This window comes from Drosophila yakuba, chromosome 3R (genome assembly GCF_016746365.2).
Source record: "Drosophila yakuba strain Tai18E2 chromosome 3R, Prin_Dyak_Tai18E2_2.1, whole genome shotgun sequence".
Taxonomy (NCBI): domain Eukaryota; kingdom Metazoa; phylum Arthropoda; class Insecta; order Diptera; family Drosophilidae; genus Drosophila; species Drosophila yakuba.
In genome coordinates this window covers 7,590,739-7,617,250 of record NC_052530.2, presented here as the reverse complement: position 1 = coordinate 7,617,250, position 26,512 = coordinate 7,590,739, and the positions used below count along the sequence as shown (strand labels likewise).

Genomic DNA, 26,512 nt, shown 5'->3' with positions numbered 1-26,512 from the left:
TTCAGTCATCGCCGTTTAATTGTTCTTAAACAAAAGAAATACGAAATAGGCGAACCCAACTAATACTTAGTGTAAAGCTGTAAACTTTAAAATAAACATTAACAAACTTTTACTACTTTAAAAAAGATTAAAAACCAGATGCGATTGGCATTGGACATTTTCATCGTTAGGCGCTGTTTATAATCGATGATTTGATGAGAGTAGCTTTATGCTTATGCTTTTTTGTTTTATTTATTTAGCTTATACCATCCTTGGATTAATTACTTTTTCCTTAAGATATATTACGTTGGATTGGGAACAAATTATTCTGTGCAACCATTTTCCTATATAAATTAAAACATACCGGCTCGCTATCCATAGTATCGAAAGTCAAGCCTCGATAACATTTAGCAAGTTCTCGATATACCATACCGATAACTCGACGAAAAAATTGTTCATTAAGTTTTGCCAAAAGTTTGTTTAAAAGAGGCAAAATACTGTCATAAGATGTCCAAGGTGACCGTGCAAGATATTGAGGCGGTGGACGACTATTGGGGACCGACATTCCGTTCGATCCTCGAAGGTGACTGTAAATAGAAACAATTTGCTGCATTGCTTACGCCCATTTTCCTTTTTCCCTCACAGGCAACAACAACAAGCAGATTGGGGACCAATTGGAACAGCGGATTCGTAGCCATGACAAGGAGATCGAGCGGATATGCAACCTTTACTATCAGGGCTTCATTGACTCAATTCAGGAGCTGCTCCAGGTGCGCACGCAGGCACAACAGCTGCACAACGAGGTGCATTCCCTGGACACGTCTCTTCGCCAGATTAGTGCCTCGCTGATTCAGCAGGGCAATGATCTAGTGCGAGCCCGTCAGATCGAATCCAACCTGGCCAGCGCCATCGAGGCACTTAAATCCTGTCTGCCAGCATTGGAATGCTACATAAAGTTCACCCAGCAGGCCAAGAATAAGCAGTACTACCAGGCGCTGAGAACTCTGGAGACCCTGGAGACAGAGCACTTAACGCGTTTAAAGACACACAACTACCGCTTCGCCACCCAAATGCAGATACAGATTCCCATAATCAAGGAAAATATCCGTCGCTCTTCCGCCTCAGATTTTAGAGAGTTCCTCGAGAACATCCGCAAATTTTCGCCCCGCATCGGAGAGTTGGCTATCACACACACCAAAAAGCTCCAAAAGCGGGATATCAACGCCATCATTGCCGAGCACATGCAGCAGGTGAATGGAGGCGAAGCCTGTGGAGCAGGTGCTGGTGGGGATGATGATGGCGCCAACATTAGTGCCCAAGACCTCATTGACTTCTCCCCCATTTATCGTTGCCTACATATCTACATGGTGCTGGGTCAGCGGGAGTACTTTGAGAAGGACTACCGTCAGCAGCGAAGGGATCAAGCGAAACTGGTGCTTCAACCGCCGCCCAACATGCACGACAATTTGGAGGCCTACAAGACTTACATCTGTGCCATCGTTGGCTTCTTTGTGGTTGAGGATCACGTTAAGAACACGGCGGGCGATGTCGTGACCAGCAGTTATTTGGAGGATCTGTGGTCCAGCTCGCTAACCAAGTTTGTCAACGAAATCAGCATGAGTTCTTCGTCCTGCACCGATCCTAATATTCTGCTGCGCATTAAAAACCTCATAATGCTTTCCATCAACACCTTTAAGTGCTACGGTTACACCGTGAACATCCTCTGGGAACTACTGCACAACATGCGGGATCATTATAATGAAGTGAGCTTTGAGATATACTAAGATATATGTAAAACTTGCAAGAATCTCGGTATGCGTGACATGTGTTAATGCTTCCTCTGTTTTTTTATTTCTAGGTGTTACTGCAACGCTGGGTGCATGTATTCCGCGAAATTCTCGACAAGGAACAGTTCCTACCTATGGTTGTGCAAAGCACGGAAGAGTATGAATGCATAATCGAACGTTTCCCCTTCCACTCGGAACAGCTTGAGAATGCTCCGTTTCCAAAGAAATTCCCCTTTTCGAGAATGGTGCCAGAGGTATATCACCAGGCCAAAGAATTCATGTACGCCTGCATGAAGTTTGCTGAGGAGCTCACCCTATCGCCCAACGAGGTGGCCGCCATGGTGCGAAAGGCGGCCAACCTTCTGCTCACGCGAAGTTTCAGTGGATGTCTATCTGTGGTATTCCGCCAACCAAGCATTACGCTGACGCAGCTCATCCAGATCATAATTGACACGCAGTACTTGGAGAAGGCAGGACCGTTTTTGGACGAGTTCGTGTGTCATATGACCAACACAGAGAGGAGTGTATCTCAGACACCATCAGCCATGTTCCATGTGGCTCGGCAAGATGCCGAGAAGCAGGTTGGCCTACGTATTTGCTCGAAGATCGACGAGTTCTTCGAACTAAGCGCCTATGACTGGTTACTGGTAGAACCGCCAGGAATAGCCTCAGCCTTTATTACGGATATGATTTCTTACCTTAAGAGCACCTTTGACAACTTTGCCTTCAAGCTGCCCCACATTGCCCAGGCGGCCTGCCGACGCACCTTCGAACACATTGCAGAAAAGATTTATTCGATCATGTATGACGAGGATGTGAAACAGATTTCCACCGGAGCACTCACACAAATCAACCTGGATCTAATGCAGTGCGAGTTTTTCGCGGCTTCGGAACCTGTGCCTGGTCTGAAGGAAGGAGAACTGAGCAAGTACTTCCTGCGTAACCGTCAGCTGTTAGATCTGCTCATCCTAGAGGAATGGAGCACGTATTTCCATGACTATGGAAAGCAAGAGAACCGATACCACTTGGTGCAACCTCAGTCCATTATTGTGATACTGGAAAAGATCCGTGAGGCGGACAAGAAGCCCATTTTCTCGCTGGTGCGAAAGAACGACAAGAAGAAACTTTTAGAGACAGTGCTCAAGCAGCTAAAGCACATCGCCGATAGACAGAATTAGAAATTTTAGGCTGTTACTATTGCTTTACTCAAGCTGTTCCATTGTTGTACCCGTGTAATCATTATCTGTAGATTTTAATCTTTATTATTTAGGCTAATTTGAATTCTCACATGAAAAAGAATTTAGTTCTCATTACTTTTGATTCGATTTGTTTTTATAAAAGACAAATTTCAATTGAAAAGTCTCGACCCGTTGAACGTGTAAAATTGTATTTTGAATTTTTTGATTCGTATGTACAAAAAGCCGAGAACTTCAGCGGTTGCCTACGTACGGATTGTTGATAAATACAAAAAGAAAACGACATAAATGAAAAGAAACGGAGAGGAACGTCTAAATAACAAATTGTATATAATTATTAGATGTATGTAGCGTACGTGTATTGTGTAGGTATATTCCGCAAATCGTAATAAACTAACTTCTAAGTTACGTATATGCGTTGTTGGTGTTGCTTTTGTCAACTCTTCGTCTCGAGATGCTTGGGCGCATCCGCATACGTGAACTTCAGGCGGAATGCCTCGGCGAGCAGAACGTTGATTTGGCGATCGGACCAGTTGTGTGTTGGCAGATTTTGTAGCAGCAACATGAGACCCTGCCTCCGCCGAGAAATATCAATGATCAGTAGACGTTTCAGGAAGTAAATCCTATGAGGAACTCACCTGGAAATCGTTTTGTTGCATCAGCTGTTCTTTCCAGTGCAAAAGGAATGCCGCGCACACGTACAAGTGGAACAGGGCGAAGCCGTCGGACTCTGCAAGATATGTGTCCCACAACCGGATGGTGCAGTGCAGCGGCAGCTCGCGTGTCAGCAGATTGTTCATCCAGCGAAATGAGAATTGCAAGTAGTCGACGCCATGCGCCTGTAGATGACGGTGTAAGTTCACTGAAAACAGAAATTACACTTTATTATCATCACTTGGGAATTGTAGGTTGCTTGCCAACTTTGCTTATCTAGTAGTATCGTGTCAATGCATATTGACCAAAAGCTATCCTACTACACCATATAAGCTTAATCTTATTTTTCTTAAAAACCTGTTAAATTTGTAAATTGTAAAGCATCTTCATTATCTTTGACAGGGTGTATCAAAAATGCTTGACGTTGATGGGGCTATTATTTGCTTACACAAGCCAAATTCTCCCCAGTTATCTAATCACAAGAGCATTAACATATCTCCATCTATATTTGATCACCTCCATTGCAAAGTAATCTTCATGTGGCGTTTTTCTACTGCCAAAGGTAAAGAGTTGCCACTCACCGTCAATGCGCTGAATTAGATCCTTGAGTTGGTTAACCTTTTCCTGTATGCCCAGCTGGGCAAAGATGTAGTTATCCTGAATGCAGTCGAGAAACTTAGATAAGCACCAAAACGAGTCCGCCTCGATAATATTTCGAGTCTCCTCGGGCAGCGTGGACATGTCGTACTTCTCGAGATCCGTATTCGGCGTCAACGCCTCCTGAAGAAAGACGATAAAGAAGGGCGTAACCAGGTCATTGATGCCCTGCACGTAGCCAGAGGCAGGATGGCGAATGGCCCAGATAAAGAGAATTCGCTCGAACATTTCCTGGACAAGCTGTTGCTGGAAGAGCGGAATCTGGGGATTCATTCGTGGCACATCGATGTGGATCTGGCGGTATGTGTCCTGCTGCGTTTCATCCTGGCTATCCACCCGGAAGTAGTTGTGCCTGAGGTCTTGGTAGCCCTGCCGCTTGCTCTCCAACACCGCCATCCTGCGCTCACTTGAAGGCGGAAGATACTTTGAAAGGAGTCGCCAGCTGACAGCGCGCATCTAGAGTGCGGTTTATTAAAATTGCACAACAATTAATAACTTGATCCTCACCTTCCGAGGCACGCCAGACCAACTTATCTTCTTGAGAGCCACCAAGTCAAGTTGAGGCGAGTCTAGCACCACTTGAAATTTTTCAATTTTCGTTTCGTACTCGCTGTCCTGGCAATTCGAGCTGATCTTCTGCAATTGTGGTCTTCCCGGGTAGTTCCTTAATCTAGATCTGAAATGGCAATCTCTCTTAGTAACTGTTAAAGTCTTTATTGCTTTTGGTCTTGGTTCCGCGTTTTCCGACATTGCTCGGGGGGGAAGTGCTGGGAGTGGCTATCAGTTAAGAAAGTGAAATGCTTCAGGAGCGGTTGCCAAGCATGTTGGTTTACACTTGTTAAAACATGGGGAATGGCAATGATAAATTGGGAGCGCCTAACAGCTACGAACCTAATTAATTTTAACCTTATTACATTATTATGGTTTTCGTGATTTATCTTAGTTAACTGTAACTTAATATATTAAGCAACATCAAGCACACGATTAAAACTGTTGAAAAATTTACATTTTAAATTAATTTAAGTGGTCGTACTTTAAAAGTATCGTTTAAATATGTGAAATTCTATTATATATATTTAAACTCCTATACGAACTAAATTCTTTGGTTCCATTTCTTAAGTTTGAACTTTGATAATAAAAAAATAATTTAAAACCTTAAACATTTTTAAATATTTACTGTCTTATAACATCTGGAAATGAGTTCAGAAAGCGGGTTTAAACCGCTACACCCCTGACTTGTTTGCACAACTGCAGGCGTTGGGTTAAACTTTCTTTTTGACTTCCCAGTAGAGTTGGCGCCGCTCACCTGTTTTCGTTACTGTCCGTCAGAGATCTGCGGTCTTCCTTGCAATCGTCCGTCGAGCTACTGCTGACTGGCACCGAATCAGCTCCACTTTCGTTTGCTGACCGGGATGTATTATGGTTCTGATTGCTTCGAGAGTGCGTCTCAATCACGTTGAGAGCCACCGTCTGCGACACTTGCCGGGAAAAACGAGCAGCATCTGTTGGGGGATCAAAACGGAATCATACGTTGCGAAAAACCTTCGTGGTCGCGGAACCATTACCACCGCCAGCTCCAACGGCCGCCGCTGCAGCCTCCGTACTACTGATGATGCAGAACTCATCGTCACCCATGTCCCAGGCATCGCTCACCGACTTCTGGTACTCGGTGAAGGTGGACACCATGCCACTTCCGGGGGCAGCGCCGCGACCGATCGCTACCCCAACTGCCGCCGCCTTCTCGAGCTCCCGCTTGGGACTCGGACGTCCGGGCACTCGACGTCCGCTGTTTTTCCAAAAGGTCGAGGAGTTTGCGCCGGGCGTTGGTCCCGCTCCACTTGCTCCGGATACTGGTGCTTCTCTTGCTCCTGGTGTTCCTGTTGCTGCTGCTGTGGAATCGGCTTTTTCTGTTTGGCTCTTCGCTGCTAATTGCTCTACATTATTATCCATTATACGTCCCCTAGGTCCGATTCTATGTCAGCGTCATTATTTTATTTTGCATCAAAACAGTGTGACCATGGCAGCTATTTATGGCTTTCACAGCACGACTTTCTTAGAAGTGATGCGAATATGCGAATATATGTGATCAAGTGACTGGGTCAATAAAAATGTATAAAAAAATCGTAATTTTTCAAGTCATATTTTATGCCTAAGTACAAGAGCTTTATTAAGGATATATAAAGATGCATGTGATATATGATGGATGTGTAAAATTAAAAGCCTAAGCCAAAAAGTTTCCTGTCTATAATTTATGGCTAGCATGACAACATTTTTTTTGCTCAATATTTTTAATTATTTTACGATAATTATATTACTTATTAGTTACGGATAAAAAGTTGACCGTTATATGTTTCGGTCCGTGACCTTGTCGCTTACCTGGCAACTCTGGCGAATGCGCTTCGGATTTCGATTGCGAACGTGCACGGCCACTCAATGCAAAACAAGTGTATTTCGGCGTGATAAGAACCAGAAACCGCAATCGACGATTTCATTATTCGGTGGAACAATTGCAAGCTCCAAAACTATGCCATAAGGACCATCGCTATTCAAGCAGTGTGGAACCAGCAAGATGCAGAAACAAGAGGAGGTGTTGTCGCGCCTGCGAATGATATTCGACATATTTTTGCGCGAGAACTTTTCCACTACCAACAATGTTTACTTTGAGAAGCTCCTCACACATTTGCAGGCCAAGGGTGAGTTTACCATCGGAGTCGCCCTGCTATCTGCCATCCAATCCTCAACTGAATCATATCTGCCCATAGAGAACGCCTTTGTGCTTCAGGCCCCATTTGTGGTGGAGTGGGTGGATAGGTGCATCACATCGGTGACCGAGGACTTTAACAAGATCCACCCGAAAGTGATATCCTTTATGCTGAATCTGACCAGTTTTCTGGCGAGCAACGAGTGGATAATTGTGCGCCTAAGAGAGCTAGATATAGTAAACAGGTAAGTGGCAGGATTGAAAACTTTGCTCTAATCTCTTAAAACTGAACCACTACCATTTTAGAGCAGTAAAACTCCTACAGAGGGAATATAACTTCAGCCCATCGATAAAGCTAGGCGGAATACGTCTGATGAAAGCCATCACCGTGTATAGCATTGTTGTGGCCTTTCTGCGGATGCACCGCATCTGGACGCTGCTTATCCAGTATTCCAATAACGATCACACGCTGTACGTTGTGCGGGAGGCCCGTCAAGTGCTCTACAACATGCTGTACAAGTCCTGCGACAAGCTGCACGACAAGGCTGTTACCCTTGAGATTTTGTCTGAGATTATGCAGCCGATTCACGACAATCTGTATAAGAACACCGAAGGAGTGGAGCGCATTCACATTAAGGTGGACGACAACGAGTTGTTGCACAAGATCTCGGCGACACTGGATCTGTTGTCCCACATACTACAGCAGACGCTAATGCTCGAGGAGCGCACTACTCTGATTACCCTGCTCAAGGAGTATCACGATTTCGAGATTACCATTTGGAAGCTGATCGATATGACTCACAACCCGTACTTCACTGAGAAGATCTTTACAACGCTGAGCAGCTACAACTTTGCCCTGCTGTTGCATGAGAAGTTGCTAAATCCGGACGCCACTGAGCCCCCGGAAGAGTTTACCGAGTTCGGGTTGGCATTTTTTAATCTCATGAAATTTTGTATTACCCGCAAGGATGGCGTGAGCTTTGTGAAGTTGGCGGAGCTTAATCATGTACTTTGGAAAAAACTGGGAACACGTGCGCCCAAGGAAATTGTCATCCAACAAGAACGCGTTACGTTTGAAAACCAGCTTATCTGCTTTCATATGCTGCCGTTGCTCTTCTCCATGAAGTATGCGCAGAAGATCGCCAACGAAGAGAGTAAGGTAGAGCTTTTCGATGCGTATATTGTGAAGTTGCTGGAGATCTCCTGCGAACAGACCTTGCGGCTCTGCTACACAATGCGGGACAATTTCTTTTCTGCAGACGGCATGGCTGTTGGTTTGGTGACGGCCGGTCTGGCAAACAAATGCATACACAGCCTTTTGGCACTGGAAAACGTTCTTGATCGGGAGCAGGCGATTACTGTGTGCCAGGCCTTGCTATATGTGCTCCGCGAGGCAGTGGCCATGAGTGTTATTACGAACAGTGCACAAGATGACTGTCACAGCGTGAGCAGTGCGGGCAGCTCTTATCTGGAACTGTATCCCCGGGGCACCGAGCAGGTCGTCAACGATCCACAGGTTTTGCATTCCGTCATGGTGGGTTTGCGCACCTTGATCGAACGCTTTAAGATCACGTGGAAGGAATCGGTAGAGACCATTGGCCTTGTCAATTGCCTGGCTTTTGTTCTGGAGAACACAAACATGGATGTCAGGGTGAGCAAAACAAACTGTCATTCCTAGCGGGCAACGGTTTCCGTTACATTTTTGTTCTATATTTGCAGTGCACTGTCCAGGCGCTGAAGCTCGTTCAGTTGGCTGTAGAGCACTTCCTTTCACCGAACATGGCTCTTTTGGTGGATAACTTACAGGGCTCCGCACTGGTCTGCCTGGGTCCCATTATCGTGAAGCGAATGCACGACACAATGTGGGAGGTGCGTGACACAACGCTGGAGCTCACCACCTCCATTGCCAGTATCTCTCGCATGAGTAAGCTTGTGATTATCTTAAGGTATTGCCTAACTTTAATGATACATTGCTCCTCTAGAGTTTCCCGCCTTTCAACGATTTCTAATCGACTCAAAGATACCACCGATAGTTTACGAAATGGCCAAGAATGACTCGGAAGTTTATGTGCGAGCTTCTGCTTTCAAGTGTCTTTCCCAAATGGTCTCCATAAACCTTTTGTGGGAGAATGGTCTAAGCCAACTCGATCTTGTGGTGAGTTCATCTAGTTATATGCTCAAAAAATCATGAGGTAAACTCATTAATATCCTAACAGGACCATCTTCTGTTTGTAATGTATCGAGAGAACAACGATATTGTGAAAGCCGAGGCCGTGATTACGCTAATGAAGATCTACGAGCACCGTAAGATTCACGAAAAGTACAAGAACACGCTCTTCTCAACCCTAAACTATTGTATAATCGGGGATCATCACACAGAGGTGAAGCTGAATGCGCTGAATTTTTGGCGTCGGGAGTTCTACCGCCAGTTTAGCAATCAGGGCATGATAGATGGTTCTTTTCCCACAGTGACCTTCTCTAAGGAGCAGAAGAAGATTGTCACGCTGACGGAGAAAGAAATCCAAACCAGCATTGCCAAAGTATTTGGTGGAGTACAGCAGTACGGATATTTTGGCATCCTGCTCAAGTGCCTGCGCGAGGAGACTTCTATGGAGGTTCTAGAACTCGTTATAAAGGGGGCCAAGATCATGATAGAAAAGTTTGAGCGATACGAGGGTATAATGGAGGAGATTGAAATGAGATCTCCGCTCTCGGACAGAGAGCGGCCAACATTCGACTTCCCTTCCCAGGCGCAGCCAACTCCGATTCCGCAGCAGCCACCAGTCAATCCCACCGAGGCGGACGAGGTCATCGAGTCCATACTAAACTCGCAGGATGTCCAACTCCTGGAAAAGGCGTTTGAGACCCAGATGCAGATAAACGCGGAAGGGGAAAAAACAGAGAAGCGGCACATCGAGGAATTCTACTATAAGCAGTTCGTGGTGCCATTGCGGCAGTTCTTTAAGGAGTTAAAGGCCATTGACCTGGACCAGTTGGTCAAGCATCACCAGGAGTGGTTCGAGTGTAAGGAGAACTTTACCTCCTTGCTGGATGACATCCTCGGCGCGCTGAAGCGCGACGATGAAAACATGATTTCGGACTGTTACTAATCCCGTGCTAAGCCGTTTTTCGGTCCAAACCCATCTGTGAAGTATGCTAAAAGTGTTATTCCGTGAAATAGAAAATATTTTTACTAACTAAGTTTTGAACTCAAAGTGAGACTTTATTTCGCCGACGCAGATAAAATAAATAAATAAATACAGTAACGAGATAATGTTCTAAATAAGTTAACTTTAAAAAAAAAAAGAAAAAAAAACACATTTGGAATTAAGACGACCTATTTTTAAACGATTTTAATCCATTTCTAAATCATTAGTAGGCTGGTCACGCTGTCGCGTCGTGTTTGTTTTGGTTCTCCGTTGGTGGTGACACTGTTTTAAAACGATGTGAAACGAGTTATTATCGATACATGCATGGAACAACTATCTCCCAAATTTTACAGCAATGTTGTATTAGGTTGATTGTAAATTTGGAAAACATAAAGCGGAAATAGAGCACAATTTCGATATTGTTCATTTCGCCGATACCATCGGGTAGTGTGCGCAATCGATAGTTCCGGCACCAATCCTTTCCACTATCGACAAGCTTATCGACTGTGGCACATCTTCAGCGCATAGATGCAGCGAAAAGCGGAAGGTCTCGCGTTCGAATTTGTACGCACTGCAGCATAAATATTAAAAAAGCGCTGTGAACATGCAGTTGCACAAACGGAGAGCCAAGCAAAAATATGGCCAGTGAATTGTATCATAAATGTGAAAGTGTTACAAGTTGCACTGCAGCGGCAGCCAGAACAACAACAACAACAACAACAGTAGCAGCAGCAATAGCAACATAAACTGCACGCATGTGAAAAGGAGTGTGAGTGTGTAGAAAAAATCAATTGAGAAAAAAATTGCATATTCGCTGTCGCGGCTGAAACGAAAATAAGTGAAAGAAAATAATATATATATAAAGTGCGTTCGGGGTGTGTGCGTGCTTGCGAGTGTTTGTGTGTGCAAGAAAAGGAGCAAGAAGCAGCACCAGCAGCAGTAGAAATAGCAAAAGGAGGCAGCCACAACAACAAGCTAGAGAAAACCGCCAGCAGCAACAACCAACAGCAGCCCCCTAATAAAGAGCAGAGAAAAAAATGAGTTCAAGTTGTGAAAGGTGTGTGCCGTTACACTAGAAACTACAACACTACCATCAGCGGCAGCAAAGAAATACAACAAAAAATACGGCAATCTCCAGACAACGCGAATGTCGAAATTGTGTATACAATTTATTAAGAAAGCAAGAGCAGCAACGACAATGACCAACTGCAGATGCTTTTGTTGAATAAATCGCAGTCTTGGCTGCAGAAAATTTCCATGCAGTGCGAGTGGGTGGGTTGTAAAAGGAGATGGTAGGCGTGGACGTGCTTGAGTGAAAAGAGGAGAGGAAAAGGAAAAGAGTGCGGAAGGAGCCGTATTTGCCTGCCAGAGTGTGTGCGTGCGTGAGAATGCGTGTGTGGGTGGCAACTCTTCCTCCCTGCGTGTCTCTCTCTCCCCTTCTCCCTCACTCTTTCTTGTCGCGTACATTTTCCTTTACCTTGATTAAATTCCTGGTTTATGCACTTTTTGGGTCTTTTTGTGGCCCGAGGCGCCTGCAAAATCGATTTTCTGGCAAGGCGCGGCAACAAGCGTCGTCCGCCAAATGTGCCAAATGGAGAGAGCCAGAGAGAGTACTACTAGCACTTACACCCTCTTTCGCTCACCTCACCCACTCTCTCCCAACTCCCATTCTCGGCCAAGCGAGTGTTAGTGTGAGTGTGAGTGTGTCAGGACTGCAATTTTCAAATAAGGAAAAACCGGATAATGCTCGACTAAATATGTTTGTCGGCGGCATACAGAAAATACCAATTGAATGGGGGAAAAACCGGCACACACACAAGCACACACGCACCCAGATGCGTATCATCAATGCCGATTTTGGTCAACTTTTTGGTATCTCCTATTAATTTGCCTCAATGAATGCCCTGAAATATTGAATGAAACATTTGTTTGCTGGCAGATTTGGCCGTTGTTGATTTTTGCTGCCGCTTCTGAGGGCGTTTTTCACCAAGCTTCGAATCTCGAACAACTTGACTGCGGCTGGCATTCCTAAGATACATTTTTCGGCCGCTCGAAAATAGAAGCATCGCATTTTATGTCTTATTTATGTGTATTTCTCGCCTTCTCCGGATCTCCGTTCCCCATCTTCTTGTTTGCTTTGGACCAGCAGAATAGAATGGGTAGAAATCATCGAGCCTCGCACCAAGGAGCACATGTACGCCAATCTCACCACTGGCGAGTGTGTTTGGGATCCACCAGAAGTAAGTACAAGTCTCTTAAGTTGTATATCTATATGTATCAGCAAAGAATTGCTCTAAAATCAAGTTTCCAACGGAAGCTATCTGTGACTCCTACAACATTTTAAAATGTAATTAGGGCATTGTTGAGTTAAGGTCTCACTTATTCGGCCTTAGCATCATTCATTACAGTTCTATAACGAATATTCCATTTTTGTTATATGTTTCACTTCAAAAACTTCAAACCAAATGAGTCTACACCACTATATTTGTAAAAACATCCTCATGCTGTTCATAGAAGAATTAAGCAAACATCATGACTGGAATCTAAGTATTATTCGTTGGTTAAAGCTTATAGTTATGTATGAAAAGTCAACAGTTTCCATGTCTTATCTTACGCAGCACAAGATGTTTCTATGTTTACGCGGTTCAGTGACCACGCTCACTTCATTGATTAGATGAGTAACTTGTTGTGGGGCTGGTTGTTTAATTACTACTCGGGGTCAGTTGATTGCGCAATTTTTTTTTGCTTGTGTTTGGCTTGCAAATTTTTTGTAACCCACTTCGCCAAGTGGCGTGACCAAGGTTAATTATATTAAAATAACTGTCGAATGATGCGCGCATCATCATAACCGTTCTGATATAACAGCTGGGTAAAAGGAGGAAATGCTGCAGTCTTTCATGCTTCAGTGCAAATATTTTCCGTCTCTGAAGGCAAAACTTTTCCTTTTCAGACGGGAACGAAAGAAAAACCATTAGCTGTCTGTTTGCTGAAATGCATGGTTTTTTTGCTGCATTTTTTATGCTGTTTGGCTAATGCTGCAACGCCAAAAGGTGTTGCGGACTAATAACTTTGGTCTCGCCTGCAGGACGAAGCCGAAAGGCAAACATCGGCCAGACGAACAAACCAGGCCACCTTTCTTTCAATACCCCTTGCCTTCCTCTTTTTACTTCCTCCCAAAGGAAGTAGGAAAAATTTCATTGATTTTGTTTTTGCCCTGCAATGTCCTCGTTTCGCTCGTGATTGCATCAGTTGGGCAGGAGTTTTCCGAAGGTATTGGTGTGCAGAGGAGTGTTTGGCCTGCATCCATAATGGAAAGGCTTACGTGAGGAGCTACACGAAAAAAATATTGGGACAAAATAAACGAAAACGTAATCTTAAAACGTATGTACATATATGAATACAAATGCATTTTTAAGATACGTTAACTGAAGGATCATTTTGTTTATATCGGGTAATTTTAGTGTTGCAGCATCTAAAAATACTAATCTTAATAAAAAATAAAAAAATATTAACGCCATATACGCAATGTATATCCTGAAAGGTAATTTTCTACAAAAAACACACCCATAATAAACAGCTAGAACAAAAAGGTTTCTTGTGGACAACTTTCAGATAATTTTTTGTGTGTAAGAGAGCGTAAGGTCCGCTTGGAAGCCATGATTTATTGCTCGTCCTACGGTCCTGCTTCCGCTTTCCCTTCCCCCTTCTCTTACCATCAAGGCATTGCAGCAAAGTCACCAGGCTCTCTCTCTCTTTCATTTGGCCTCTTCGAATGCTTATTTATGTGCATTTCATTTCGGTTTTTGTCACTCTCACTCTCTGTTTGACTCATCGACTACATCATCCGCATTCTGAGTACACCCCCTCCAAGCCCCCACAAACATGGCTTTTTATAATACTTATGTTTAAAGTATGAATGGACTTGTTTATAATAGCTTCATTGCTGAAATAATTTATCTTTACTCGAATGAAACAATATACAAAACAATTATTACGGTATATTATGGTAATATAATTGTAATCATTTGTTTTTATTAGTTTTGTATGTTTATGTAAATCACTTTACTTATATTATAGTAAGTAATAATTTATTTTAATGTATAAATAATTAAAGCATTCTAGTTTGATATCTTCTGTTGTGAAACTTAACCTGTTATATTCAGGGGCTCTATTGTGAATTTGGCAGCGTAAAGTCGACACTTCCGACTCCATTCTGCCCCTTCCGAAGTACTAGATAAAGGCTATAAAGACCTGCCCCCGATTCCGTATCTGATTGCAGCTACTGCAATTGTTGCTGCTTCCCCTCGTGGCGATGAGGAAGTGAATCCTTTTCACTGCGCCATATAATCCGCACAATTTATGCAGGGCGGCGTGAAAATGGCATTATTAAAGAATAAAGGGTGACTGCACCACCTTGCCGGGCACCCTTTGCGTACTCATTGTTCCACCCTCGCTCTTTTCTAACTCGCTTTAAATTAGTAACATTCTGTTCTCGAATTTTTTGCAGCTGCTTGTTGGCCAACTTGCAGCGCTTTGTTTTAGCCGGGCTCCCTTTGGTGACACCAAAAACAACAACAACTGCAAGAAAACGACAACTCTCGCTGCTGCGTTCATTGTACGTGATTTGAAATTTATTCACAATTGCTGGGACACCGTCTACTTTTTTCTCCCCTTTCTTTTTTTTTATTATAACTCGAAATTACCGCCCTCCCTGCCTCTCGACGCTTTGTCAACTTTTTCATACTGTTTTGTGTCGCTTTTTTTGCCCATTTGGTTTTGTAAAACTTCCGGTTGGCAGGGAGAAACAGTAAAGAAAAGAAAAGTTGCCCACAAGTTGCACGTCCATTGCTCGTTTCATGTTTCACATTACGAAACCCGCCTCAAAACCTCAAGACAGTCGCACCAGAATCATTGGATGTTCACGTGCATCCGCCGGCGTCATCCAAGTACTCCAACTGCTCCCGCGACCTCAATCCCAATCCCCTTCAGAAAGAGGTGGTGCAACCAAATGCGATCTGGGCCTCCCTCTTCGCTTCAGTGAAGGCTCTTGGGCTACGCAATCGCCAAAATATTTCAATTGTCAGTGAGGTCTCTGTGTACCTATTCTACTTCGGGTATATTAGACCCAAGGCAATTTCACTCAATCGCAGGAGATCTTGAAGAAGTTTGATTTGTAAAATTGCCTTCGTTATTGAGATCAGAATAGGGTGGTGTGTTGTGTTCGGAGTTAGACTTTTTGTGGAAATTATAATAATTTATTTCGTATGAGAATTGGTATCGCTATTCCAGAATTTATAGATAAATTGGATTTCCTAAAACGAAATACTAATGCCAGTACCGACATAATACTAGGTATTGTAAGTCAGAAGAAGCTTGATTCAATGAATTCAATTTTCGTTTACCAACTTACTGAATATGCATGTCATGCATTATCTATGATTCCAGACTTGAGGTATTCCTTGCCACCCGGTCTTCTTCCTAGTCGGTTGGCTATCGCCCATTGCCTTCTTGGGCCAAGTCTAGTTTCCTGTCTTTGCGACCAAAGTGTGGTTTTCGGATCCACACAGGCCCAGCTGAATACAGACTTCTTCCGCTTTGCTTGGCACAATTTGAAAGCAATTACGAAGTCAATTAAATGTGCATAAATATTGCTAATGAATTTCGTCGTTCGGAGCTTCTTGCTGGGGAATTTACATTATAATTTTCGCAATCCCCTAGAGGCGAAATTGTCTGATTTTAAGCAACTTCAATAACTTCGGAGTTTATTTTGTGCTTAATATGGCTTAGTCATGTTTTTTTTTTGAAAAATGCATGAGTTTTTAGAACTTATAACTTATAGATTACATCCATCATAAAAGGGAATCACTCGCATTTATTCGTAAGTATGTGCAGTTGGTTGATGATCACTTTCGATCCCAGATCCCTGCCCAATGAATTAATTTCTTGTGTTGCTGAACTATGGTCGAGCTATTTAGTAGCATCATATCGTAAATAAGCGAAGGACTAGGCTCTTTTGTTGCTCACGGATCTATAAATAAGTATTTGATTTGGACTTCTTTGCGATCTGCATTCCATTTCACTGGCGAGAATGTGAAACATGTGCCCAACTCAATGATAACTGCATTGCCTTAATCTATAAATCGAATATTTAATTGTTATTGCTTTCGTCTGGAAAAAGTTATTGGGGATTGTTGTTTTTATGAGACGAGAAAACTTTAAATTGAAGTCAGATCTGCACATATTGCTTAGGTTCAACCGCAATTCGATTCTATTCATTGATTTCGAATTTTGGCGGCACATTCCATTCGAATTTCATAAGACGACGTTATCGCCTCCATGCGTTCTATTTTGGGATCTACGCTGGACTTCAAAATTTGCTCTGTTGATGACCTAATTTTTCGGAGGGGCAACCGAAAGCTCTGCGTTGACTTTCTGTTTGTTTTTAACGCAGTCTGTTGGTGTGTCTCATTTAATATCATTTGCTTGTTTTTCCGATGCATGATTCACAGATGAGCAAATGAAAGGAAGAGTGGCTGGGTCCGAAACTGACCTCGGCCATAGTCTTCTGTATACGAGGAACTCCAGAACTCCAGCCGATTAGAAATCTTGTGCGTGCCTCGCTTCTTTTTTCGCCTCGATCGACCCACTTGCCGCTGATTAAAAGTTGTAATTGTTTTTCAATAAGCGCCAGACGCACATGCCACATGCCATACTTTACTCCATGGTTGGCAAATTGAATGGCAGATAACGAAGTGGAATGCATTACTCGAGGGATCTATATGTAACGCTTGGCTCAATTAAAGGAATTAATGGGGTCGCAATTAAATCATGTCAATCTAATAACTCTGTTATAATAAGTCGTTTTGTACGACGTTCTTTCTAGACTGTTGTAGTAGGAATCAAATTTATTTATTAGTATATCTCGCAGCGCATATAGGTCTTTCATCTCCTATCTCACAGGGCGTATGAGTAATCATTCTTATAATACGTCATGCAGAGGCGAATCATTCCGACACTTTAATCCATGAGGAATGGGATTTTTTTGTAAAAATAAATTCAATAATTTCTATATGGCGAAGCACAATGCCTCTTGTATTAGTAAAACTCTGGACATCTCAGTTTAAAAGGGAATAAAAAACTATACTAATTCGTATCAATAATGTTCAAGGAAATATTAAAAAGCTAATTTTATTTAGTCAGCAATTCAAAATAGCGCCAGGATTTGTTTTTAAATTAATTAAATGCGGTTCTTGTATATTGCAAATGAAACGATAACTAAAGACACTCAAAAAGTCACTGTTTAAATATTTGAAGTAATTGGTTACACCCCAACTTCCAACAAACACAATGGTCAAATTCAAGCTGACCGTTTTGTGACTAAGATGTAGGGCATTGTTGTTCATATTCCACAATTATGAAAAGTTAGGTAAGAATTTTGTAGCAGGCCAAAAATGAGGTCAAGTCGCTTGATGTTTCTTATTATAGTTCATCTTGAATCGAGGCAGCGGGGAATCGGATCATTGGCGACGTGGAGGGAGGACTATCTGACTGACTAACTGCTGAGTGACGACTGACGACCGAGTAAGCTACCCAACAATGCGAAAAGCGTAGCGAGGCGACGTGGCATCTAAGTGGGTGGCCTTGCTCCCAGCCCATCCCCCTCCCAATAGTTGTCTGGCCGCGCCCACAAATTATGCAACATGCAACGCAATAGGGGCGCCGCTTCGAAATGGAAATGAAAACCAGAAATGAAAAGCAGCCAAGCCGAAAGCTTTCCATTTGCAGCGGGGTGCGATGGGCAATGGGTGGTGGGCATTGAACGGTGGGCGGGGCTGGCATTGATATTGTTGCTATCTGTGGCCAGTTGCAACCACAAAAGCACGAGCAGCAGAACGCCAGCAGGCAGCTGAACTAAAAGAGGGCGTGGGTCAGGGACCAACCACCTCCCACCGCCCAACTGGCCTGGACAAGTGCAGCTGAAGCTGGGTCTCCCAGTAGTCTGAAGTGAACGCATCTGCAGCGCAAAAGTTCAAGGCCAACGCTGCTGCTGCTGTTGCTGCTGGTGCTCTTACTGCGTGCATTTTGCAGAAATAACCCTGACTTCTGGGTTGGACAGGGATGGGGAGTGCGGAAAGAGCGAGATGGAGCGGATTAAGCACACGCGCCTCGCCATCAAGGCCAGATATTAAAGGGAGAATAAAATCAGAGATGTGTACTTCAACGTATTACCAAAGTTTACGTTTAACAAGCTGTATGAAAATGTAATTAATTATTCGTGATTACGGCACTATACATATATGTACCTGCTCTTAAGACAATCGATAAGAATTACTCTATTTTATTAAGAGGATTCAAGCTATTTATTTTTTTTTAATTTATTGCCTGCGTAAAATCACGGCGTGTGTCATCAACCATCATTCGTTAGTATCAATGTTCTTAGATCCTAGGTACGTGCATAATGCAATGTGCCTCAAATCTTGTACACAATCTTGTACCCATCACTGATGCGGCACAAGGCTCATGCGAACGACTGCAGTCGGGACAGTATCGAGAATTCCTGTTTGGCAAGCACTTGTTGTATTTGTATTTACTCGGCTGATAAAACCCCTCAGACTGAGATTATAAACACACACAGAGGCACACCCACTCGCACTCTTTGTGCGCTCGAGTTTGCTGATTAAGCCCCAAGAAAAGCTCTTGAGCTGAGATACCAAAATAGATCTGCTTTTGTGTAATTGCTGGATAATTCAAGAGGAGGGATAAAAGCCAGCGCCATGCAACACCAAGAGCAATAGCAACGGCAACAATGGAGCCTCCCAAGCTTTAGCAGAATGGAACTCATCATTGCCACCACTAGAGCTGAGTGTAATTGGGTCCGGTGTCACTTCTGATGAAACTACGTTTGTGTGTCAGATGTTGAAACGTGCAGAAATTGCAATGCTTTTTAGCGAATCCAATCTATCAGTAGAAATATGATTGCAGTAATAAGAACTTGACATTGGAATAATTTTTAAATTTAATTTTAATTTCAAAGACAAAGAAACTGAATAGAGTTTATTAAAAAAAAGATATTCATAGGTAAAAATATAATTTTATTATATTATATTATATATATATGTTGATATAATATATAATATATATATGTTTGATATAATTTTTACGAGAAAGTAACCATTAGTTAAATTTCTTGTTGATCTGCATTGAGAGTAGAAACATTTTTAAGTAAGGAACTATGAATCGATTAGTGTTGGCTTCACCTCTCAGCATACTTTTGTTTGTGAGTGTTTATCTAATAAACGCCCGTTGACCTCCCGGCCCACGTGTTGCCCCCTTCTCGATACCTATCCCAAATTCCACGACCAACGATCCGATACGAACTGCACCACTCTCGGTCTGATGACAACGATCCAAACTAATTTTGCCACGCGTACCGCGTTCCGTTCTCGTTCCCAGTCTTAGTCCGAAACTCATTCCCGTTCCGTTCTCGCTTTACAGGATGTGCCAATTAAGCGGACCGACTCATCGCAGTGGTGGGAACTGTTTGATACTAATACCCAGCGGTTCTACTACTACAATGCGGCCACGCAGAAGACCGTGTGGCACCGGCCGAGTAAGTGCGACATCATTCCGCTGGCGAAGCTGCAGACGCTCAAGCAGAACACCGATCCCAGCGAGCGTCGCGAGCAGACAACGCCCCAAAAACAGCAGCAGGTGCAGGTTCAGCACTCTTCCCAGCAGCAACAACAACCCTCTCCCATGTCGGGACCGAACAAGAAAGGACGTGGCCAGCAGCGGATCAGCGGTGGTAATGGTACGGTGGCGAGCTCGGAGGAGAAGCTAACCAGCAACGAAGTGATCTCTAGTCCACGTGGTCGTCAAAGCTTTCGGTGAGTGGGCTTGCCTTGAATTGAGCCACCCCATTTGGGGCCTGCTCCTACATTGTTTACACTCACATATGTTTACATTTCATTCTGGGCCACTTTGCAGCGTTGGCACTGGTGACTCATCCCGCTCGATGGACATGCAGCAGCAGCATCCGCAGGGCTACGCCTCCAGGCGTTCGCAAGGTGAGTGCTCTGATCAACCCCAACATCCTGGTGACTCATCATCATTCTTTCAACCGGACAGACTCATGCAATCAGTATAAGGAATCGGGCAAGTCGAGCGACTCTAGTCTGTCCAGTGCGCATGGCTACAGGCGCTTCAATGACAGCGGCGTTCCGGGGTCGGGACATCCGGATAAACTGCGTCTTGGGTCCCTGCAGAAGCAGCAGCGTGGCGGTGGCAAGGACAATGGAGCGTAAGTACTTGAGGTTTGGCATCCATCACTTCATCGGCTTTAAATCGCTTCTGTACCCACATCTCCATCTCTGCTTGCGCTTGGGTTACGGATTGCCTTTCAGTTTCGAGATGCTGCAAGAGAGCACCAGTTCGCATAATTTACCGCATGGCAGCACCTCCACATCTTCATCCTACGCCGGTGGCAGTGGCTATGGGGACAAGTATTTTGATCATCAGCTGCTGCCCAACCACCTGCAGGGCTATTCCTCCAAGTCGTCGGATATTGCTTCACCCACGCACTCCATTCACACGCCCCAGTCACAGAAGAAGAAGATGTCGCCGGATACAGCGCCCGCTGCACAATTCAACTACGCACAACAGCAGCATCAGCAGAGAAACGCACAACGCAGTGGTGGAGGCGCTGGTGGCACCGGAGCCCCAGCGAGCAAGTCCTATGGAGGCGGTACGAATTGCGATCCATGCTGTAAACCTCAGTTGGCTGCTTGAATTATACATGCATAAGCTATTAAGAAGTTCGGAAATTTTGCTAATAAGCTAGATGAGAAAACATTGACGGAAGGATGATGAATTTCCATATAAATTGAGTTTCTCTTAATTTATATAACCGGTTTTGCTCTAAGTCGTTACCTTAGTATGGATATGTAGTAGGAGTGAACTTAAATTTTAATGCAGCCAAACGATGTTTATAGCACTACAAAACGATTTATCTTCATGTTAAATATTCTCAACCTTTTTAGATCGCGAATACAAAGTGTCGTTGGCCCGGTCTGGCAGTTTCATGTCCTCTTCAATCAATCCCGCCGCCGCGGGCCACCACAGCAAATCCTACCGTAAGAGCAGCGCGGAAGCGGCGAATGGAGGAGCTGCCAGCGATGACTCCATGCACGAGAAGTACTTTAAGTCAGTGGAAAACACACCGCTCTCGCGGCGCCGTCACACCACCAATGCAACCAAGAGCGGAGGTGGGGCCAGTGGCAGCAACACGGCCACCAGCACGGCGGGCAGCGGCAGCAGTAGCCACAAAAAGCACTCGAGCGACTCTAGTCCGCAGAGTCCGATCAGTCCCCAGACAAAGAGTTCGCGGCAGGCTAAGACGAGTGCCACCAGTACTGTGCCCCAGATGCAGCATTCACCGCGCCTGCAGGAGCCGAGCCACAGCATAGATTTGTTGAGTCTGGAAAGGATTTCGTTGGGAAAATCGGGGCCTATTTCACCAGGAGGTGGGACAGAGAACCTGGGCCTGCTGACGCACTCGTCGCGCGGCTCCAACGACTCTGCCCGCCAGCGCCAAAAGTCCAATAACTCCTCGGCGAACCGTTCGCAGTCGACACATTATCCCGGACAGAGCTCCTTGCGACATAGCGCCAGTTCTAGTCTGGACAAACGAGGCTACCATGTGGGAGGAGGGAGTGGCGATGGAAGGACAGGAACAGGCGGTGAAAAGCGGCGCTCAAAGCAGCATCACTATCATCAGCAAGCTGACAACAGCGACGTGGAGTACGACAATGGAAACACCTCACCCTTGTACACCAATTGGGACCAGGAAATGCCCCACCTGCTGCCTCTCAAGCACTATATCATTGAGCAGGCAAAGTTGTCGGGTCGCTATGAATACCGTGGTGGCGATGGCGGGGACTCGGACTCGTACCACTCGGATAGCCAGTCGGAGCACTCACTCTCAGGACACGAACCGGACAACGAGGACTCGGATGGAGGATCGGACACGCATGGCGGTTATCTGGAACACAACTACGGCATGATCGACGATTACGCCAATATGGGTGACAGCGTTTCCTACTACGCGTACATGTATCCGCCGCACGATCCCGCCGGAAGGGAGGATATGTTAGTATAGACTCAATTTCTTCCTTCTCCAGCATTTTTAACTTTTGTATTGTATACTTTAGCTCAGAAAACGTGGAGGCTGTGCTGGAGGGAATTGGTGGCAATACGACAGAACCTTCGGCTCTAACCGCCACCGCCCCCAAGCCAAAGCCTCGTTACCAGATCTCATACTACGACACCGTATCACACAGTCCCTCAGCAGGAAGCGGCTATCACGGTCAGCAGCTTTACTCCAATACTCCGCCGTATTCTGGGCATGGTCATGGCCATCACGTTCCACCGCCGTCAGTGCCCCACCAGCAGCAGCTGAACCTAGATCCAAGCGACGCCAAGCAGAAGCAGTCGCAGACCCTCCCCTCCCCTAACAGGCAGATTTCGCGCCTAGCTGGCGCCGGTCACCAAGGATCGGGACCAGCTGCATCATCCAAAGAAGAGACCGGCCACAATACTGTTGCCGGTCAACAGCAGGCAACCGTGGGTACAGTGACGCCAGCTAGTCTTTCCCGACCTGGTCACAAGATGGCTCCTCCCTCGCTAAAGCCCACCATCCAGCAAATCTTTCCACCCAGCGAACGGGCGCCAGGAATGGGAGGCTTAGGATTGGGTGGACCTACGTTAGCCTGCATGAAAGAATGTGATATAGAGAAATTCGCTGCCGACAATCTGAATTTGCACTCGAAGGGAATCTTCCGGAAAAAGGCATCTGTGCGAGACATGCTAAGTTGGACGGCGGAAGCGATTAGCAGACCCATGTTGGCATTGTCCCGAGACAAGGCGGACAAGAAAACGGCCATTGAACTATTTAAACTGGTGCAGATCTACATGGCTGATCGCAAGGCGCGAATAGGAATGACTTTAAATTCAGTGGCCATAGAAATAATTGGTGCATCCCTACCACAGCAACAGTGAGTTAATAACCTTAATAGAATATACATATGTAAAAACAATAAATTAATATGTATTTCTTTTTCACAGATTAAGAGACGAGCTTTACGTCCAGTTGTGTCGGCAAACGACTGAGAATCCCAAGAGAGACTCGCTCATCCGCGGGTGGGAGTTGATGGCCATCTGTCTGTCCTACGTACCCCCTTCGCCCACTTTTCAACCGACGCTGCTCAAGTCAGTAATTTAAATTATAAATTCAAATATAAATTTTTTTATTTTATGTTTCGTATTGCAGTTATGTCAATCGGCATCGCGATCCATCGTTTGCCACGGGTTTCTTGGAGGTTAGCAAATGGCCTATCCATGTGCAAATTTCACACTACGCAACTGTGTGCTGTCGCCGCTTGGATCGCATAGGTAGCAGTGGACGCCGAATGGCCAAAAAACCAACTGTAGACGAGGTGGAGCAAGCGCGGGTAACGAATCATACTCCAAAATGTTAAAAACAATTATAATATCTGCTCGATCCTGAACTTTTAGCAACAAATCTTAAGGAACAGCATGTTTGGGAACACGCTTTCTGAAGTGATGGATCTTCAAAAAGAAAAATTTCCGTTCCGCAAGCTGCCCTGGATACAGACCACACTATCAGAGCACGTATGTTATTGTGTGCCTAGCTGTAATGCGCGTTAAACCTTTATGTAAATAAAATTGTTTCTTTCTTTCAGGTACTCCTGCTCAATGGCAAGCAGACTGAAGGAATCTTTCGAGTCTCCGCGGATGTGGATGAAGTAGGTTGCATGAAGAACCGCCTGGATCGGTGGGATGTTCCTGATTACAAAAACACATTGGGTAAGAGATTAATTTCACAACTGATTTATAAGAACTACTAAATGAAGTTTAATATTCAATTCCATTTCTTAGTTGATGCACACACGCCAGCCAGTCTGCTTAAGCTGTGGTATCGAGAATTGTACGATCCACTTATACCGGATGCCTACTACGAAGATTGCGTAAACACAGAGGATCCCGACAAAGCCAAAGAAATAGTTAATAAGTTGCCCGAAATAAATCAGCTGGTAAGATATAGAATTATTAAAAAAAACTATTGGAGCTATTAATTTATAAATTATCTATGCTTTCAGGTTCTAACGTATCTAATACATTTCCTGCAACAGTTTGCCATACCCGAGGTGGTCAGTTGCACCAAGATGGACTCCTCGAATCTGGCCATGGTTTTTGCGCCCAACTGCCTGCGCTGTACATCGGAGGATCCCAAAGTGATTCTGGAGAACGCTCGGAAAGAGATGTCCTTTATGCGCACTTTAATTCAGCACATGGACACGACGCACGTGGCCAATCTGGTCTAATGGGCTGTTGGCCCAAACGGGCCAAAAACGGCAAACGACCTACCTACCAACCTACCAATATGCAAACTTTATGAACCTATCCTAACTTACTACCTACCAAATCTAACTTTAACTCAATTTGTATTTATACAAAGGACGATGATGAAGCTTAATCTTAACTCCTACTTTAACTTTAACTCGTTTGCTACTCGAATCTTCTCACTTATTGCTACCAAGACCAAAAGTCTATGGATTTAATTTTATTTCGTAATGACTAGGATGCTTGTTTAGAACAATGGCAACAACCCAAATACTCGACGATCTTGTAACCCGTAGTGCTTTTTAAAACCAAAAATAACTGAAAGAAGTATCCAAAACTAAAAACTCAATGCGTGCATGCCTAGTTATGTCTCAAATTGTAGTTGAATTAATTTATTTTGCATTTTAACTGTTGTTTTTCTTTAAATGGAATTTAAATCAAAGCAAGCAAGCAAATACTCAAAGAAACTCTTAACTCTCAACAGTGCGAAGCAAAGCAAACCTTAAAGAACTTCTTGCGAAGCCTATAAATAGTTATAAAATAAAGCTAACGATAACTTAAATTAAATACTATATATATTATGATGTACACTATATGAAAAGGAGGATCAAGAAGGAGAGCTGAGAGAGAGATAAGTGAATCAAACGCAATAAGAGATCAATGATGAAACTGCTTATAAATTACTTGCAGCCAACGTAGTGCTATATACAAAATATTTATTCATTTGCATAAATAAAAAAATGAAAATAAATAAATATGATAAAGTTTGAATCAATCGCAATTTCATGGAGAACAAGTCAAGAGAAAATATATAAATATGTATGGAAACCTACAGTTTTCGAGGTGATCGAATAAAGTTATAAATGTAAAATATAGTTGGGAGAAATGTCGAAAACTTGTCATCGGAGCACATGCCCATTGTGGAATTAAAAAACTCAGCCGGTTCTTCCTTTACTGTTATTAATGCGTGCCACAATTATTTATGCCCAATTTGGAAGTCATTTCAAACCGTTTGTCTTCTGATAATTGCTAATAATTTAGCCTCACTTGACGAGCATAAGCCCCCCAGGCCATGGCACCTTATCGACCAGTAGACCTCGTCAATGTCTCGAATTGGTCGCATTTACTTATCGCATACCTTCGAAAAACGCTTCTGTTAAAAAAAATAACGTGGCCTGTATTTTTATCACCATTCATTATTTATTATGAAGTTTTCATCTTCTTGTAAAGCACAAAAAACTTTTTGAATGGTCATTACTTACCATTGAAAGCTCTCTTCAGACCACTCGCTCCCCAAATACGCTGTTCGAACCATTCATATTGATAAATTTGAATACTCACCTTGTGATATGTCACAAAATGGCCGTCAGTTGACTTTTTCGGGTGCAAAATGTTGTATCGATGGGATTTTGTCGGGGATCACACAACTGACTATCTGATAGCAGACGAACAAGTGTCCGCTGATATTGAAGCGTCGAAGTGAAATATCCGGGGATTACAGGTGCACTCGGGAGCATGGGGTTCCTTTCCCCATATCTTGGAAAGCAGGCTTTGCATAAATTAGTGTTCTAAATGTTTTAATCTCTCCTTCAGTCTATGGGTTTTTAACAAAAATTAATTGGGTATATCGGTTATTATTCGAAAAGGGATTTACTATTTAACGGATAAAATTTAAAATATGTTTTACTGCAAAGTATACATTTTACTTATCTTCCATGTCATTTTTTTTTAAATTTGGGAGTCATAAAATCTAATCACCAATCGATTGCCTGTAGTTTACTGCCCTTTTCAACGAAGAATGCCCGAGAACTCTACTTGCAATTTATTAAATCACTTTTCAGCGAACCGTATCAAAAGAAATGGCTTTATAGCCTAATATCACATGGAATTGAGTCATTGAATAGTGAAGTCATACAGTTTCTACTGAAGTCCACCAAATTGGAAATAGTCACCATTTAACCACTCTCA

At 43.8% G+C, this 26,512-nt stretch overlaps 4 protein-coding genes across 5 annotated transcripts; 3 read left to right on the top strand and 1 right to left on the bottom strand.

Annotated features, from left to right (window-relative positions):
- The first annotated feature begins 395 nt into the window (after window positions 1-395).
- Window positions 396-3,370, top strand: LOC6535888 (exocyst complex component 6). Its single transcript, XM_002096468.3, has 3 exons — window positions 396-562; window positions 625-1,742; window positions 1,838-3,370. Exons 1-3 carry the CDS (start codon window positions 487-489, stop codon window positions 2,942-2,944), a joined length of 2,301 nt encoding a protein of 766 aa, XP_002096504.1. The 5' UTR covers window positions 396-486; the 3' UTR covers window positions 2,945-3,370.
- Window positions 3,276-6,320, bottom strand: LOC6535887 (TBC1 domain family member 22B). The gene is made up of 6 exons (XM_002096467.4): window positions 5,839-6,320; window positions 5,580-5,775; window positions 4,781-4,949; window positions 4,198-4,729; window positions 3,601-3,824; window positions 3,276-3,533 (listed from the first exon to the last, which is right to left on the bottom strand). The coding sequence occupies exons 1-6, from the start codon at window positions 6,221-6,223 to the stop codon at window positions 3,399-3,401; spliced, it is 1,641 nt and encodes a 546-aa protein (XP_002096503.1). The 5' UTR covers window positions 6,224-6,320; the 3' UTR covers window positions 3,276-3,398.
- A 374-nt stretch (window positions 6,321-6,694) lies between these two features.
- Window positions 6,695-10,260, top strand: LOC6535886. The gene is made up of 6 exons (XM_002096466.4): window positions 6,695-6,966; window positions 7,036-7,219; window positions 7,281-8,625; window positions 8,694-8,898; window positions 8,957-9,129; window positions 9,191-10,260. Exons 1-6 carry the CDS (start codon window positions 6,843-6,845, stop codon window positions 10,082-10,084), a joined length of 2,925 nt encoding a protein of 974 aa, XP_002096502.2. The 5' UTR covers window positions 6,695-6,842; the 3' UTR covers window positions 10,085-10,260.
- A 379-nt stretch (window positions 10,261-10,639) lies between these two features.
- LOC26535620 lies at window positions 10,640-25,419 on the top strand. Of its 2 annotated transcripts, none has more exons than XM_039376400.2 (14): window positions 10,640-11,180; window positions 12,273-12,363; window positions 19,619-20,010; window positions 20,111-20,190; window positions 20,252-20,423; window positions 20,527-20,867; window positions 21,163-22,270; window positions 22,333-23,175; window positions 23,246-23,389; window positions 23,451-23,631; window positions 23,696-23,812; window positions 23,884-24,007; window positions 24,080-24,234; window positions 24,301-25,419. In XM_039376400.2, exons 1-14 carry the CDS (start codon window positions 11,161-11,163, stop codon window positions 24,523-24,525), a joined length of 3,993 nt encoding a protein of 1,330 aa, XP_039232334.1. In that variant the 5' UTR covers window positions 10,640-11,160; the 3' UTR covers window positions 24,526-25,419. The 2 variants fall into 2 exon arrangements, with proteins under 2 accessions (XP_039232334.1, XP_039232333.1); XM_039376399.2 differs by having other exon boundaries at window positions 12,270-12,363.
- The last annotated feature ends 1,093 nt before the right edge of the window (window positions 25,420-26,512 follow it).

What these genes read in the sequence shown, in the direction of transcription:
- LOC6535888 (XM_002096468.3), top strand. Translation starts at nt 487, where the DNA reads ATGTCCAAGGTGACCGTGCAAGATATTGAGGCGGTGGACGACTATTGG. An exon ending in ATTCCGTTCGATCCTCGAAG is followed by an intron (nt 563 to 624) that starts GTGACTGTAAAT and finishes TTTCCCTCACAG; the next exon opens with GCAACAACAACAAGCAGATT. An exon ending in TGCGGGATCATTATAATGAA is followed by an intron (nt 1,743 to 1,837) that starts GTGAGCTTTGAG and finishes TTTTATTTCTAG; the next exon opens with GTGTTACTGCAACGCTGGGT.
- LOC6535887 (XM_002096467.4), bottom strand. Translation starts at nt 6,223, where the DNA reads ATGGATAATAATGTAGAGCAATTAGCAGCGAAGAGCCAAACAGAAAAA. An exon ending in GGCCGTTGGAGCTGGCGGTG is followed by an intron (nt 5,776 to 5,838) that starts GTAATGGTTCCG and finishes ATCCCCCAACAG; the next exon opens with ATGCTGCTCGTTTTTCCCGG. An exon ending in TCTAATTCAGCGCATTGACG is followed by an intron (nt 3,825 to 4,197) that starts GTGAGTGGCAAC and finishes TTCTGTTTTCAG; the next exon opens with TGAACTTACACCGTCATCTA.
- LOC6535886 (XM_002096466.4), top strand. Translation starts at nt 6,843, where the DNA reads ATGCAGAAACAAGAGGAGGTGTTGTCGCGCCTGCGAATGATATTCGAC. An exon ending in GAGCTAGATATAGTAAACAG is followed by an intron (nt 7,220 to 7,280) that starts GTAAGTGGCAGG and finishes CTACCATTTTAG; the next exon opens with AGCAGTAAAACTCCTACAGA. An exon ending in ACACAAACATGGATGTCAGG is followed by an intron (nt 8,626 to 8,693) that starts GTGAGCAAAACA and finishes CTATATTTGCAG; the next exon opens with TGCACTGTCCAGGCGCTGAA.
- LOC26535620 (XM_039376399.2), top strand. Translation starts at nt 11,161, where the DNA reads ATGAGTTCAAGTTGTGAAAG. An exon ending in TTTCAACCGACGCTGCTCAA is followed by an intron (nt 23,390 to 23,450) that starts GTCAGTAATTTA and finishes TTCGTATTGCAG; the next exon opens with TTATGTCAATCGGCATCGCG. An exon ending in TGCCCGAAATAAATCAGCTG is followed by an intron (nt 24,235 to 24,300) that starts GTAAGATATAGA and finishes CTATGCTTTCAG; the next exon opens with GTTCTAACGTATCTAATACA.